Here is a 17,389-nt window from a genome sequence, read left to right as displayed (position 1 = left end):
TAATTATAAAGTTATATCAGCCTGCAGTCTCATCTTTGCATACTCAAAGTATATTTCCAGTTACCTAGAATGGGGTAGGGGATTTGTGCTCCAGCTGCTTTACTAAGGTTCAGTGGTGATGTGTGATCTGCCAGAAGCCAGATCCTTACTCTCAGCTCTGCAGGTGACCATTGGGATCATTGTGGGGCAATACAGAGCAGGCTCCTGCTGTCCAGTGGCAAGAGGCCAATATATCTGATCTAATATTTAGGGCAAAAAGTCTGGGGCTGAAAAGTCTTTTCATTATCTAAATATTTATACATTTCCTTGGGATCCGTTGATCACCAATAATATGTACTTGATTTGTGAATAACTGTTGTGTTGCGGTGACAACTTACAAGTTTGCCTCGCTTAAATTCACTAAACCAAGATCCTGGATTCTCCTTTGGCCATGATGAAATTCTAACCTGCATGGTAAAACAGCAGAGAGAGAAGTATTTAAAACATGTTAGCAGATAGAAAGGTTTTACATTACGTGGGACAAATTTCACATCAGATAGTAAATAATGGTTCTTCTTTCTGACATCTCAGCCTCTTTAAAGCTCCAAAATAGGATGTTTTTCTTGTATACAATGTCTTCAAATTAGTGAAATTTAAATTAGTGAATTTAAATGGAATCCATAGCTTATAAAGAGAGCTAGTTCTATTTAAGGGAGACTGTTGTGATCTGTTAAGATTCAGGTAAACTGCTGGGATAAATTGTTCCTGTGAAGAGTATTTAAATTAGAGTTTCACTGGTGTTGATGCTGATAGATCTCTCTCACTTAGGCAAGCTTTTGGAAAGCCTTCCTCTTTCCTCTTCACCATATGCCCCATCAGGGGTAATTTATAACAGTGAGTGAGGACACTGTTTATACGTAGTGTTTTACATCTAAGTTGCATAGCTACAAATGAACAGATATAAATGAAACCACAAGAGAAACACAGTCAGAGTTTAGCTTTTAGGTGTCAAATGCTAGATTATGCACTTTCACTGGCTGCACAGCTACGTTACATTCTGAAATGCAGTGAAAGGTTAGCAAGTAGGTGTGTAGATTCCCTATCTAAGCAGAAGAGTGAAAATGCTATTTGTTAACTTGATGTACCATTTACCACTTCGTTCAGATTTACACAAATTTCAACGTAATCAGAAAGACAGATATATGAAAATGTGACACTGTAATTATCCCGTTTAGTTCAACATTGCAAACAGCGTAGTAGGATCTGTCAACAGCCAACTGGAAACACAGATTGGTACTTACTCCTTCAGATTTCTTATCTGGGTAGATGCAAGTTTCCCCACCTGCTGTGAAATTGCAGTACACTTTGAAGGAGTCTCCGGAACAGCCCTGGTTAGGATCAATCCAATATTCCCCTAAAACAAATGAGAAAATACTTGCCTTACATAGTAGAAATGGTATATAGAAGATCCAGGTTTTACTGGATTTACCCTAATGGTCTCCCAAAGTTTGTAGCAAAGTTATTTTATATGAATGATGAGAAAGCAACCCTTTTTTTTCCTGCCTTGTGATTTGCTGTTGCTGTTGTTGTTTATGGATGATAACACCAGGATCAAAGTCTATTTTTATCTGTGTCCTTTTGGTTTTGTCTAATTTTACTTCAAACCATGACTCTATCGCAGGATACTGCTGAGGTTTTGGTGGAACTGCAGAGACCTCAGTCTAGAGGAGGAAGGACAGTATGTGTGAAACACACATTGCAGGTCTTAACAATTTAGCCATTTCAGTATTTTTTCAGCTAGAAGAATAATTTGTACCTGTGGTGGTAGCACTCTCAAAAAAACAGAGCAGAGGCAGCCATAAGCAGAAATAAGCTATGGCTTATTTCAGAGAGCAAAATCTGGAGTCATCTGCATACCTATCTACATAAAAAGGTGGTTGCACAGGGCTTGGTGAGGTTGTAGCTGGCACAAGTACCTAAAGCATCCGTTGAGAGAGATGTACCTCAAGCAAATATTTTTTTTTTTTTACTACTGGGTTATGAAGCTGCAACACTAGTGAAACTTCAGGCTGCTTTAGTTGATAAAAACACCTTAACTAATGCTTAATTAAGTGACATAGTGGGAAAGACAGTTAAAACTTGCATGAGGCTTCCCATAGTTTCAGCAGTCCTACCAGACTGGCACAATTGAGAATTCAGGCCCTACAATGCCAGGGTGAATAAAGGCTGGGGATGAAAGAGAGCTGCAGTCAATCCAAGGTCCATTAAAAATCAGCGCTTTTTAAAATCTACCGTTCTAATTATAATGATGATTTCTGTGATGTGGGTCCTTATCGCCAGCTAGTTTCAGAGCAGGACAGCAAATGATTTTCTGACACAACTGTTTTAATCCAGTTTCAAGGAAATAGCGGAGGTTTCAAAGAGGCATGACAAATCCTTTCACCAGTTCTGTCTTCTGAATACAGGGCATAGACAAAGCACTATGGTATTTTAAAATTCTATTGATTCAGGCTTTATTTATTGAAAACAGTCTTTCCTACCTGTAAGTCATTTCCCTGGAGAATTCTGTATTTTAATGAATGCATTTACTTTTATTTTAACCAAAATAAGATTACTCTGATATGAAGAAAGCTTCAAATAATAAGCAAATAATGGAAAATGAAGGTGAATGTGTTCTATAAGAAACATTCATTATTATGGAGATACTGAATTGTAAAATATGTACTTTTCATATAGCACGTGCACTGCTTAACAACTCCTCAAGGCAACCATCTGTTTTTATCTATCTAGAGTGAAACCAATAAAATATTATTATACTGTCAAAATCTATTTTTCCTCCCATTTAAAACCAGAAAAATATTGCTTTGAACTGGGAAAAATATCATTGCAATCAAAAAACAATATGAAAGAATGAAAACTCTGTGAAGGTTGGCTTTCATTTAAACCTTTCCAGAGGGGTAAACTCACTTAGGAAAAAAGAAGAAAACCACAAAGAATAATTAAATCAAGATAGTTCTTCAGAACACAGTGTCTTGTTCATGCTACTCTGCATTTTATTAAGCTAGTACTTAGTGGTATTAAACAGTATCAGAGAAACTTGGATATCTATTTGCTGAATGATATAAAACAAACAGTGGTCATGCAGTAAAACAAATTATTATTTCTAAGGGTAAAAGAATAGTAAATATTTTGAGTGTCATAATCAATAATAAATCATATATAATACCAATGCCATTTTTTAACATTATGCTAAGCTAAAGTATACAGCTACTAAAATAATTGTTGTTTCTTTTAAAAGAAGCTAGTGGCTATCTCAGCATGCTGTCATTTGTGATTTTACTTTTCATCGATCTAAATAGCATCAATCTTTCATCCCTCTCCTGTTTGGATAGTTCTGGAAATGCAAGGCTCACCTTTCAAAACAATAACTTTTTTATTTAGCACTTTAAAAACTTCTAAATCTAAAACCACATGAGGTTATGTATTTAAGGAATTTTGACTTTGACCTCTTACTTACTTTTATAAACTTTTACACCTGCAAACATTGATTTAATGAGACTGTATTTATTGAGCAACTATATTAACTATCTACCAATAATTAATTATTTTGCCAAAGTATCTTAGCAGATCATAACTTCAGCCTTGTTTGCCTTTGTCATGCAATATTAACGTACCATCTGGGAAGTCTGGGTGGCAGAGTTGCAAGTCTTTGCAAGTTCGGGCTGGATTATTCTGAGTGCCCATTGGATACTTCATATGCTCAATATCTTGCTTCAGTGAATTCAATGAACCAAAGATCTCTTCCATGCCATCGGTATAATCCAGAATATTATCACCAGCATCAGATAACATGTAATCAGGAGATCTTCTTGTCTTTTTGGGTGATTGGATTGGCAGCGGCTGAATTACCTCACCTGGAGGACCCTGAGTGGAAAACAACGTATTTGGTTACCTTTTCTGTTTATTTTCCAGCTGCTTGAATACACAGAGGAAGACCACAGAACGTGGCTTGGAGATGCTTTGAATAGGCTTTCTTCAAATTCTTTACTTCTTTTTTTTCACTTATTTCCTTCAGATTGATGCCTGTGTGCTTTGATTTACTTGCAGAAAAAGATGATTGTAGAAGGCCAAATGATTGTTGTGCTCTAAACTCTTCCCACTATATTGCTGTTTGGGGAAGAGTGTGCTGCCCTCACATAAGTGTGCAGAACTGACTTGCTGTTGTCTCTTTATCCCTGGCAACTCCCTCAAGCAAAGGCATAGGCTATGACAAATGAAAACTGTGGACGTTTCCTCTGATAAAACTTTAAAGATTCCACTTGGGGTCTGTAAAGCAATATTTAATTTCAAAAAAATTGAAACACTACATTCAGATTTGGACTGTTTTCATTTTAGATTGCTATGATACGAAAAAAGAAATAGTAGAAACAGAGGAATATTATTAACAGGGGGAAACCAAAATCATTCAATTTCTTGTGCTTCAATATAACACATTAAATAATTATTGCGAATTATCAGGGGCTTTTTTGTGTTTGGTGGTGGGGGGTGGTTTGTATGTTTTTTTGTTGTGTGCTTTTTTTTTTTTTTAAAGTTTCTAATTTTTTTTTTCTTTTGTTTTTTCAGTGCAGATAATGGATTTCTATGTCTGGTGGATGTGTGTTTCCTGAAAAAAGAATTTTCAAACAATCATTAATATTTCCCTTATCTTCAAGTTCACAAATGGTGTTTTCTACCCTTGTCAAACAGGGTCGTCATGCCAGTGTAATGTGCATGCATGCCAATTAAGAGTTCTTACTTACTGGAGGACCAGGTGGACCAGGTAACCCGCTGTCACCCTTTTGACCAGCAGGACCCTATAAAGCAATGGAAGAAATGCAGTGTTGACCATGCTGCACAACATTAAAAAAATAATACACACAAAAGTTAAGTAGAAGAGAAAAAAATATGGAAGAGAATTACTCACGCTAGATCCTTTAGAACCTTTTGGACCTTGGGGACCCTGTGGACAAGAACATGTAACTATAGTTGCAGTATATTCCACGCAACACAGGAGTGATTTGAATGGGAGGACTGGATGAAATTACTTACAGGTAAACCAGGAGGACCAGGGGGTCCGAGTGGACCAGCAGGACCAGAAATTCCCTAAGAAAGAATAACAGAGTAAGTACGGAACTAAAGTATTTTACATACTGGACTGGATTAAAAAATGCATACCTATGAAAAAGGTAGTCCTACTCAGCATCCAACCCCGATAAGTTTTGATTTAGGCCATTCACTAGGGTCCAAAATAGTTTGTAAGTTCAAAATATTATCTGACAGTTTTTCTTTGTTGTTGTTCTTACACTGCAGTACTTATAGTCAAAGCTGTGTTTCACCAGATTGGCTTGGAAACCTCACTTTTTACATAGTGCCTTAAAACATGGCTTAATAACTAGAAGAAAGGAAGCTACTTTGGGTAGCGCAGTTAATAAACATGATGAGATTGGTGCTGCTAGTTTTATCTCATCCCTCACTCAGGTATATGTGTTTCCTTCATCTTCTGAAACACGCTATGATCTCGTTTTCCGGCTGTTTCATTTCACCATGTTTATACAACGCCTAGGAAATTTTTAACCTCTAGCAGGAGGCTCTGGGTATATGTACTCTCCGCTTGCACAGAACTTGAATGAAAACACAAGTATGTTTTACTCACTGCATCACCCTTGGCTCCGGGAGATCCCTGTGGGCCAGGAAGACCCCTATCACCTTTTTCACCCTGCTCTCCTGGAGGTCCAATCAGACCAATCAAACCAGGATGTCCCTAAACAAGACAGAAGAAAGTATAGTTAAAACTCAATATATATAATATAAATGTGCTTTGCAAACACAGAAATTAGAGCTTTCAAATGTCATCACTGTTGCTAGTCAACAATCAACCTGAAAACAAATTATTCTGAAAGCATATTCATTGTTAGTTGGCCTTTAGACTTGGAGATTATTTGCAAGCTGTGACCGCTTATCCAGTGAAAGACAGCTTACTGAAAATAACACAGAAATAACAATACCTGTGGGTACAAATTTCATACCAACTTTCACATTTAGATGCTATTAAGCATGTTATAGGGTTGCACATTTTTTCCCACATGTAATATGGCTGTATAAACAGCTGATCCAAGCACATAAAATCCCCTGAAATTCACAAGATATAATTGCATTCATAACCCTTTCTCTATACAGTTTCTCTCTGATACATAAGCAATCAATAAATAGTTGGAACTCTATTAGAAAATGCTATCCCGGATGTCTCTATCCATTATTTCAAAAGAAAGTATTCTAGCTGTTAAATATTTATACTTTGTTGTTTTAAAATAAAAATCTCAAATACTTTTTACTTTGTTTTTGTAAAAACAACGGTTCTCTTTACATCAATGTCTTTGGGATTTTCATTGCAAGGAAGAATCACATGGTCAACAGATTACCACACAGGCAGTAATCTTTCTGTGTATCATCTCCAGAATATCAGGTGTGGCTTAAAACTTGATGATTACTATTAAGACTATGTGAAGCTTATTGATAGACACAGTAACTTCTCTTGCTTTCTGATACAAAAACCCTAGTGTTTCTGCCAATTTTATACAGACTTTTAGACTGGATCAAAATTACAAAGGCACAAACAGTGAATAAAGCATACCTTCTCTCCTTTGGAACCTGGATCTCCTTTCAGGCCAGGCAAGCCAGGTGGACCCTAAAATTATCAAGGGAAGTAATGTTAAAATGAGTTTCAACAAACTGCACAGATCATGTTTTCTTGAAATCTTATTAACGGCAGTGTAAGTCAAAGTACAGAATCATTCAGTGGTTGATGGCTGTGATTGATGGTATGTGATTTAGGGCCCAAGGTAAAGTTGAAATGTATGTTAAAAAGATGTAATGCTACAACTGTAGCATTTAAATTACTTTATAATTAGAAAACCATAAAGGTTTGTATGATCATAAATCTGTGAAGCACAGGGTCACTAAACTCTTAAAGAGCAGTGAAAGCACCAAGTGAAGCAAGCAGTAGTTTAAAAAAAAAATTCAATTCTTTTTTGTTGATTAGCCAATTGTGCTTGCGGTTATATTACACACTTTCAATTATTATTTCCACCTTAATTACTGTACCTTATTTTAGTTGCTTATTTTAGCCCTTTCTTTCATAAAACAGTGGAAAGTATCCTCTTAATTTGTTTTCTCCCAGTTTACCACAGGTCAGTAAGATTTTTGCAGAATATAAATCAGGTTTCTTATAACTGCTCCTTAATATTTTTTTGTTGCAGAACTATCTCGAATTTTGTTTCGGCACTCAGGTTGTTGTTTTGGGATTATGGTTTCCTTGACTTGCCATCTGAAATTCCTGTATGACCATGTATAACACATTTAAATCTATATTTTCTAAATAGTCAACTCTTTTATTCTCAACATTGCAAGCATACTTAATGAGATCTAGGTGTGCTAGCTCCAGTGACACATACAAGCTTATGGTCCTTTTTCACTTTTGTAAATGTGATTAATTACACAAATTCCTTAGGTTTTGCAATACTAGTCTGAGCAATCTTAAATGCTTTAGGAACTGCCTTTGTCTCTTTGGGCGTCCGCTCCTCATTTGTTAGATAGGGGTAATACCCCTATCTTACAGAGGTGTTGAACTGATACTTTTTTAGGTATTACATGGCTCTCATCATATAGGCAGCTTACAATTTTTAATTTGTACTTACAAGCCATCTTTTCTGCAGGGCAGTAAAGATGTTATTTTATGAAGCTGAGTAAGAAATGCTCTTTATTCTGAGTTTTAACTGCAGTTGTCCCTAAACATTACTCCATGCAGCTAGATTTCTGTAAACAGAAATATGCTTGGGTGGGAGACAGAGCTGTGAACAACCAACACAGGGTCAACAGAACCATTCTACAAGCCCTTCCAAATTTTTGGGGAGGGTGCAGGGAGGGGATAACCCAAAAGACTCATTTTTTTCAGGTGGTTCCAATGTAAGCTGATGCTTACAGACTTTATTGGAAAACTCCATTGCAGTCTTGCTACTTGGGAAACTGCTGCGAAGGATAAACAATATTCACATAGATAGGTCTTACTTTCTTCACATCCCTTGCAAAAAACACTGAATAATCTTGTTATAACTTGACATAAGCTTCTTTTCCCTGACAGTGCTTTTTTTATCTTTACTGGGGTCGTAAGAGCAATCCATTAAAGATACTACTTTACAAGTCAACAATACAGCTGGATAGATTGCACAGAAAAAGATTATATATGAAGCTTGTTAAAATCTCCTTGGTTTGTTTATTCTCCAGCTTTTTAATTATTCTAATCCTTGATTATAATTTTTTGAGGGACATAAAAAATCTTCTGAGGTTCATAACAATGGCAGTGCTGGTCCTGTGTAATTTGTACAGAATGACGTGAAAAATTCAGGCCATGCAGTGCATATGCGAGCACAGAAAAGGCATTCATTTCTCAGAGGCTATTAATCTCACACTCAACATGTATGCATTAGGCGTAGAGCTGCTAGACTAAGTCAGTATCTCATCACTACTAGTCTCCTGCTGGCAGTAGACATCTGTGAAGTTATGATATGGATAGCAGTAATAAGTGACCTTTTCAACCTGGCACAGATTCAAAAGTGCCATAACACTTCATGTACAAAATATTATTCAGTGCGTATCCTTTCCATCTCTACTTCAGGATATCATTAGATGCAAAAGCCTAGGCAAATACATAATTCATGAATGAAAAGTGAAGTTTTTAAGCTTTTGGAATACAGAATCAGAGATTTTCACCTGCAGTGTGTTGTGCTCTACTGCAAAGTTGCTTTCATATTCTTCTCCTGATAGCAATCTGTTGCGGAGGGAGGGAGGTGAAGGAGGAAGACTTAACCTCAGCAACTTTTACATATAAACTTTACTTTCTTAAAATCCAAAAATAAAGTTTAAGTTGCAGCAATGCATCTAAAAAAAGTTCTTGTTGAGCTGAGAGGTAGCCTGTGCATTTGGGAGTATATAGTTCATTAATACACTCGGCTTCAGATGTGAATTGAAATATTTAAGCTCTCAAACATTGGAAGAGATATTTTGATGGTGTATTTAGAGGCTTCTGGTGACTGGCATACGAGAAAGGGATGCTTATTATTGCTGAGTAATTGTTCATCGGCTTTTAAATTTCAGCACAGAATTATAACTGAGATCAGTTTTCAGTCCCCTGATTTGTCCTCCGTGCATTTTATTTGTAAATTGGGCACATCATTTGAAATAACTTAAAAACTATGGTGGTGGTCCCATCATAAACTCTTTGAAGAGAAGAGGTTTGTATTATGGGCTTAGCACAGGGGAGTCCTTTTCCTTGCAGCTTCTCATTCGTTTTTCCCAACCTCTGACTCACAAGCAATATGTTATCCATGAGACTTTAGACAAAATTAGAATGTTAAAATGAAGGGCAACAAAGAGCTATAGTGTAAGTTTTCCTCAGCACATTATTTGCTCATTATTGTTTTCTAAGGGACACAGAAAAATGAAATTAAATGTAAGTGCCTTTGTAATAGCATCTAGAATTATATACACAGATGGAATCGATAGATACACATATGCACCAGATCACTGTTCATTGCAGGGGGGGGTGGTGGTGGAAAATTCTTTCTAGTGTGTGGGGCATAAAAATATATGTTCTGAAACTCTTTCTTATGAGTTAAGAAGTTGCATATTTTTGAAAACACAAATAGACAGAAATACTTTCACCCATGAAAGTGTTTCAGTCAATGACAGAAAAGGCAATTGCTTATGTTCATATATGCACATGAACATGAAAGACTGGTTTAGGGTAGAAGTCTTAATTTATGCAATATTTCAGTTTAAATTCCCATTTTTTCCCCTTTCATTTTTTATATACCGGAAAAGTCTAATATGGAAATTTTATAGCTGATGTTCAAACCCCGAGCTCTTGCTGGGGATGCAGGAATGCTTTTTGAATTTTGAGTTCACATATATAGCTTAAGCGCAAAACCTTCCAATATTAAGGCTATCCAAGGACCTATATCCTTTGTATCCTCTAAATCCATATAGGAAAAGGAACAGAGGATTTCCTTCACAATTCCTACTCACAGTCTTCCTTTTTCCTTTCAAGAACATCATTTCTGAAGTAGAGGATAGCGCCTTATTACCCTATTCTTCTAAAGTAATCTGATCATACATGTTGGCATACTTAATCTTCTGGCCAAAATAACAGACTGGATTTTATGTAGGATGTGGTAACACTGCTTGCAAACTGTAAAATGCCTTGAGAGTGTAACATTTGTTTATTATTTTTCCACCAAACTATAACAGTCCATGTTTTATTTTGAAGCTTTTTATTCCCAATGTGTCACTCAGCTGAGATAACAGGGGTGAATTCTACTTCAGTAAGTTTGGAGAGCAAGAGATATGAGATCTTTCCACTAAACCTTTGCTTGACATGTGAAGAATTAACCTGCTGGCCATATAGTTTAGATTTGAATTTATTCATGTAATGCTGAATATTGTGAATATTGTGCAATTTGTGCTTACAGTGTTGGTTTTTTCAGCTTGTTAGAAAAAATGCACTAAATTACCAAGTGTAAATAGTAGCAATTATGCAATTTGATAATATGTCATCTATAAGCTTCCCTCACTTTAATCATATTATTAACACAGAGCACAACTGTGGTATGCCCTAGAAACTGGGAGTATGGTTCATTCAGACCCTTTTAAACACTTTGGTCATGTACTGGATTTCCTGGGAGTGCCACAATGAAAAACAGACATGGTGCTGATGTTCATTGTTATAAAAACTAGCCTATTTTCTTCTCTGGCAGAAGTCCCCTTTTGGCCCTACTTCTGATTTATTTTTTTTATTTCTCTAAGGAATAGATATGACCTAAACTTTTACCCTATGAATAATATTTTGCTAAACTAGCAATCATTAAAGTTAATGGATGTACAGAATTTACCACTGCTAAGGAAACAAAATTATTTAAGGTATTAAGCTTTGCTGATGTGGCAACAGAAGTAGATTTTTTGATTGTAAGTTTAATTGATTTTATATTTATTTTTAATTGTGTTCAGGGGATTTAATGAATTTTGTTTTGCGCTGCCTTATTCCACTTTTAACCTGGTATAACTCAGCAGCATTCAGCACAGCTACCTACTATAGTAGAGCAGTAAAATGACGGCAGCCATGTATCAGATTTTACTAGCACAGAAAAATAGTGACTTTGTGCTAAGAACTGACTTGTACATTCATTTTTCTGTAAATGCACAGACATATTAGTGGTATATTTTAAAGGGTACTTTTTCTGTTTTGGCACTGAAAGGAAGGATACTCACCAGAGGCCCAGGAGGGCCATCCTGACCTGGTGCTCCAGGTAGACCTTGTTCTCCCTACAAAAAACATATAGTTTGCTTTACCAGAGGATATACAAGAAATGTAACATTTAAAATATTATTATATGCTCTGCTTGCTTACCACAGGGCCAGGAATGCCCCGGAGACCCTCTGGGCCAGGTTTTCCTGCAGGTCCCTGTGGACCAACTGGACCTGTTTTTCCAGGAGCCCCTTCTGCACCAGGTTCACCCTAGAAAGAACATAAGCAACAGGTCAGAGAGACAGAGCTGACTAAGCTTGGCACTGTAGGGGCATACAAGCTGCAAAGTGAGAGCTAATTTTCCTCACTCTGTTTTTTAAAAGGTATTCTAAAACAGTGTTCTGCACAAGACTGTTTTCTGAACAAAATTTTGATAGTTTCATATAAATATGTGGTGCCAGCAAAGCATCCTCATCTTGCTTTTCTGCAGGGATGAGCTAAGTTGGGCCTGCACTGATGAGACTCCAGCATGTACTCCATTATGTATTCTGGGTCTTAATTTGGATTTTACAGTTTACCTATTATTACTTTCATAAGTTTCACACTCAGTGCATGATAAGCAATTTATGTTTTATTTATATATAGTTTACATTTCCATGCTTCTGAAAAAAATCTTGAATGTATTACCTTTGCACCTTTTTCACCTTGTCTGCCTTCAGCACCAGTTGCTCCAGGAGGTCCCTGTAAAAGATGATGACTGAGTTTATAATCTCGGTTTTCTAAGATATTACCAGTGAAAAAAAAATCTGAATGCAATTTCCACTGTATTAATAATTAGTAAATGCTAACAAAAGAACATTAAATTTCTTTCTTGACATTTTATTCACAGGATAAAAATCCCGATCTGTCATATCAGCTCATTTTCCCCCTTACAAAAATTTCTGGAATTTGAGAATATCTAAAAGAATATATATCACCTAGCACCTCTGATATGATGAGGTTAAGAAAAAAGAAATAGATTTGAAAAAATCAAAAGAGGATTAAAGGAAATGAACAATACTAATTTACATATACAATAACAGTTTTAAACTTGCTTTGCATTAGCTTTTCTATTCACTGTAGTTTGTCCACTGATTCCAAAAGAGCCTGTCACTCTACAGTGCACAGAATGGCATATACTCCTTTATTCTCCAGCTCAGGGATGGGCTCAGTAAGCCTTTTCATTACATGTAGGCAGCCAAAAAATCAATACATGCTTTAATATTATCCAGTAAATATGAAAGGAAAAAAAAAAAAAAAAATCAATCACATGACTAGAGGTTGTAAGGAGTGAGATAAAGACACTGACTACAAATTGCTCTTGGTATCAAGTTTCCTGCTATTACTCTACAAGAGCTCTGTTTGACAAAGGAGATAGAACTTGGTACTGCAGAAGGATGTAGAGATGGAATAAAGTTCAAGTTAAGGCCACAAAACAGGAGTGGCAGTTGTCTGGCAGCATTGTGACTACCTATTGCTGACGTCACCCATCTTTCATTTTCTTAAGGTTTCAGTGAAAAATAAAAAGGCATTTTTCTGCTCCAAAGCATCAAGGGGTGATTTTCAGGTCAGGGAATTAATAGTAATAGTTTCAGTTATGAACAGAAGCAGTATCTAGAATCTAATGTACTCTTCTGAAAATGGTTCTCTTACTTATATTTGGTTTAGAAGAGATGCACTCAAGTTAATGGACCAACTGTTTTCCTACAAAGTTAATTTTTAGCCTGGGAAATGTCTTTATTACAAGTAGCTATTTCTTTCCAAACAGTGAGTAGCTTAAAGCAAAAAGGAAAGAAAAGTGACCATTATCAAATACAAGGTGATTTTCTGATTCTCTAAAACTTACTCCCTAAGACTCATCTGTTCATTAATGCAACAAGCAATTTGTTATGTAGAAATTTAAAAAAATAATATTCCAAGGATCAGCAACAATAAAAATTCAACCACTTCCATTTATTTACTGCTTTTTACTTCATAACAATAGACAAAAAAATGCAGGCCCCTAAAAGTAAAGCACTAAAACACATTCTTAATATTACAGACAAGACCTGTTCTTCCAGTCAAGCATCTACCTGTATGCTTTGTGAGCTCAGGGCTTTAGACCAGAGTTTGACCTCATTTTTTATATGAGCGCTGAATTTAGCCCAAACTTCTTACAGCCTGTTATATTTCACCATCCACTACTTTTGGCACATAGCACATACCTTGAGCAACTCATAGAATGGTTTAGGTTGGAAGGGACCTTAAAGATCATCTAGTTCCAACCCCCCTGCCATGGGCAGGGACACCTCCCAATAGACCAGGTTGCTCAAAGCCCCATCCAGCTTCGTCTTAAACACCTCCTGGGACAGGGACTCAACAATTTCCCTGGGCAACCTGTTCCAGTGCCTCACTACCCTCATAGTGAAAAATATCTTCCTAATATCTAATCTAAATCTGACCTCTTCCAGTTTGAAGCCATTACCCCTCATCCTATCACTACAGGCCCTTGTAAAAAGCCCCTCTCCATCTTTCTTATAGGCCCCCTTCAGATACTGGAAGGCTGCTATAAGGTCTCCCTGAAGCATTCTCTTCTCCAGGCTGAACAACCCCAACCTAAACAGGTCCATGGACCAAACTCCACCAGTTTTAATTTAATTCCTGGAAATTTACATTAATTTTATAATTATTTACATAGAAATATATTAAGATCATTCACTTGCTTCTGAAATGAAGCTTTCTCCAGGATGGAACTGAACATCTGCAGTACTGTATGAACCTTATGAACCTTTTGGAGAACAGAGATAGTTCAGGTTTTCCACTAAAGGAAATGCAAAATTAATTCAATTATCTATGGTGGACTTTGGTCATTTGTTCTGAGTATCAACAGGTTGTTCCCTTTGGTATTTTTAAGAGCTGTAAGTGGTAAAGGACTTAGTTTTACTTCTTCAAAACACAGAGAAGCTAAAAAGCCTTGGGCAGTGTGGTCCAACTGCTGACTATTTAAAACAGGAAGAATATTTTAAATCACTACTGTTCCAATAATAACAATCTCTGATGCATATACCCCTTTGTGTAGCTTGTAATTGGTTGGATGGATCGCAGTTCACAGCAATAACAAGAAAAATGATTAGCAGGTTTTATAAACAAACTCAGGAACATTTTAGAAACAGGACTTTTTATTTGTTGTTTGTTTTTTTACTTACATTAATTAAATTACACGCCCGTTGTCTTTACTGCTAGAAAGTTATTTTTACTCAGATTCCCTTATGGATTATAATCTACTCGACCTAAGAAACTGAAAAGGGTTGACTGGTAGCTTGTATTTGAGAGATATGGTCTCTGCACATGCATAATCTAGAAATGCAGCTGCAACATGAATTAGAGGGCTAAAAACACTGTGATCGCTAAATTAGAAATACAATGAATCATGATTGCTAAACAAAGGGTGTGCATTCACTATCAAACAGTGCCAATGCTGCATCAACCACAAAGCAGCTGAATGAACTGCTCTTTCTAACAGGCTGTGATTGCTGGCATGGCACAGATGGTGCTTCTACAAAGAAAGACTGCTAATTATTATTTATCTTGCCTTCCTACACTTGAGTTGTTAGAGTGTCTGGTAAATTTTAACTTACAGAAAAGATCTCAATAACAGTAATTTTAAATTAATGCATGGCTCCCCACCCTCACCACCCCAGCTACCATGGTGATTTTTACGATCATTACACTTCAAATTTGGACATATTGCCAGATACATTTTATGCAGAACTGAGAAGACAAAAGAACTCATAAAGAAACAAACTTGTCCTCAATTTTTGTAATGTAAACCGATTGGTCATTTTTGTCTTCTCTTCCATATTTCATCGTTTCATTAAAGTAATTTAAACTGTTGTTTATAGTTGTCTGTCATGTGACAGAAAACATGATTTCCAACACAGAAAACGATTACCGCATTTCCTCAGTCTGTTAAGATAGGAACCTGGCATATTTTTTAGGTGTTCTGTGCATTTTCAATCAAGAGAGAAAATCAGCTTAATCTTTAAGTGGTGTGTGCACCCTGCCGAGGCACCATGATGCTGTAGCAAAAATGGAAAAAAATCTCCTTCCTAGAAATGATTCCTTTTCTTCTAAGTTATTCAACATTTTATATGAAGACAACTAACCAAATAAACTTTTTGCTTCTCAAAATTTAGAGGCTGGATTTGTTGCTGTATTGACATCTGTTCTTTTACTGAAAGCAGACAGTATGCCCTCCAGTTTGGAACAAAACCATATCCTAGTCTTGCATTTTAAATTCTAACCTTTTTAGATTGATATACAGAGCCTTATGCATATGTGATCTGGACATCTAATTGACTCTAATAAAGAAAACAGCCAAACAGCAGAAAACACACCTGAAGGGCCTAACACACCGGCAGTTTGAGGGGAACATAAGCAAGAAGTGTTATCTGTGTTGATTTTTATTGATTGCATTTGTTACTTTTTTTAAAAATGAATGTTGTTTGATGATGTCTTTTCCTCATGCTATTTTTAACATTTGTCAGATAGAAATCAATGTATTCAAGTTAGTGATATTACTCAGTACTCTACAGCAAAACAAAAGTCCCAAAAGTATGTGCAAAGGATTAAGTTTCTTTGAAAAGAAAAAAATAGTAACAACATAACTATAGAGTGAGTCAGTCTTTGTATCTACATTTCTAGATAAGCAGGCATTGGATCAGGAGGAGTTTTGAGATGTTCCACTTATCATTGATCACAACTCATTTATCTCCTGCATTGGAAGGAGAAGCTGGAAAACATTACACGTGAAAAACAGTCTTCACACAGTAGGCTGTTGTCCAATGCTGATGCTATTATAAGCAACAGGAAAGCTTGTGCAGCTGAGAACTTCCACTGAGAAGCCTGTGGCAATTTGTGAACTCCTTGGTTGTCTTAGATTGCTCCAACAATAAAGTTAACTTTCATAGAGTCATAGAATGGTTAGAGTTGGAAGGGACCTTAAAGATCATCAAGTTCCAACCCCCCTGCCATGGGCAGGGACACTTCCCACCAGAGCAGGTTGCTCAAAGCCCCATCCAGCCTGGACTTAAACACTTCCAGGGATGGGGCATCCACAGCTTCCCTGGGCAACCTGTTCCAGTGCTTCACTACCCTTACAGTAAAGATTTTCCTCCTAATACCTAGTCTAAATCTCCCCTCTTCCAATTTAAAACCATTAGCCCTTGTCCTGTCACTACATCTCCTGACAAAGAGTCCCTCTCCGGCTCTCCTGTAGGCTCCCTTCAGATATTGGAAGGCTGCTATGAGGTCTCCCCGGAGCCTTCTCTTCTCCAGGCTGAACAACCCCAGCTCTCTCAGCCTGTCTTCACAGCGGAGGTGCTCCAGCCCTCTCATCATCTTCGTGGCCCTCCGCTGGACCCGTTCCAACAGGTCCATGTCCTTCCTGTGTTGAGGACTCCAAAGCTGGACACAGTATTCCAGGTGGGGTCTCACGAGCGCAGAGTAGAGGGGTAGAATCACCTCCCGCGACCTGCTGGCCACACTTCTCTTGATGCAGCCCAGGATGCGGTTGGCTTTCTGGGCTGCCAGTGCTCATTGCCGGCTCATGTTGAGCTTCTCATCCACCAACACCCCCAAGTCCTTCTCCTCAGGGCTGCTCTCCAGCCATTCTCCGCCCAACCTGTATTTGTGCCTGGGATTGCCACGTCCCAGGTGCAGGACCCTGCACTTGGCCTGGTTGAACTTCATGCGGTTTGCATGGGCTCACCTCTCAAGCCTGTCCAGGTCCCTCTGGATGGCACCCCTTCCCTCCAGTGTGTCGACTGCGCCACCGAGCTTGGTGTCATCGGCAAACTTGCTGAGGGTGCACTCTATCCCACTGTCCATGTCTCCGACAAAGATGTTGAACAGCACTGGTCCCAGTACCGACCCCTGAGGAACTCCACTCGTACTGGCCACCAATTGGACATTGAACCATTGACCACAACCCTTTACATATATTTGTTAATAAACTTGGTTATAAAGTTTTTGTCTTCAGAACATTTAAGAACACTT

The 17,389-nt window shown here is 37.4% G+C and overlaps 1 protein-coding gene across 1 annotated transcript in view; it reads right to left on the bottom strand.

Moving 5' to 3' along the window:
• COL11A1 (collagen type XI alpha 1 chain) overlaps window positions 1-17,389 on the bottom strand; it is a 160,718-nt gene that overhangs the window by 1,958 nt on the left and 141,371 nt on the right. The window contains exons 55-65 of the mRNA XM_074152644.1: window positions 12,002-12,055; window positions 11,477-11,584; window positions 11,338-11,391; window positions 6,650-6,703; window positions 5,672-5,779; window positions 5,068-5,121; window positions 4,943-4,978; window positions 4,779-4,832; window positions 3,654-3,903; window positions 1,281-1,393; window positions 378-446 (exon numbers count right to left, since the gene is read on the bottom strand). Of these exons, the coding sequence (XP_074008745.1) occupies window positions 378-446; window positions 1,281-1,393; window positions 3,654-3,903; window positions 4,779-4,832; window positions 4,943-4,978; window positions 5,068-5,121; window positions 5,672-5,779; window positions 6,650-6,703; window positions 11,338-11,391; window positions 11,477-11,584; window positions 12,002-12,055 (954 nt within the window). The remainder of the gene's footprint in view (window positions 1-377; window positions 447-1,280; window positions 1,394-3,653; window positions 3,904-4,778; window positions 4,833-4,942; window positions 4,979-5,067; window positions 5,122-5,671; window positions 5,780-6,649; window positions 6,704-11,337; window positions 11,392-11,476; window positions 11,585-12,001; window positions 12,056-17,389) is intronic.

The sequence above is a fragment of the Numenius arquata genome, chromosome 8 (assembly GCF_964106895.1).
Source record: "Numenius arquata chromosome 8, bNumArq3.hap1.1, whole genome shotgun sequence".
NCBI lineage: Eukaryota > Metazoa > Chordata > Aves > Charadriiformes > Scolopacidae > Numenius > Numenius arquata.
Note: the sequence above shows the minus strand (reverse complement) of the source record. Positions and strands in the feature narration are given on the sequence as shown.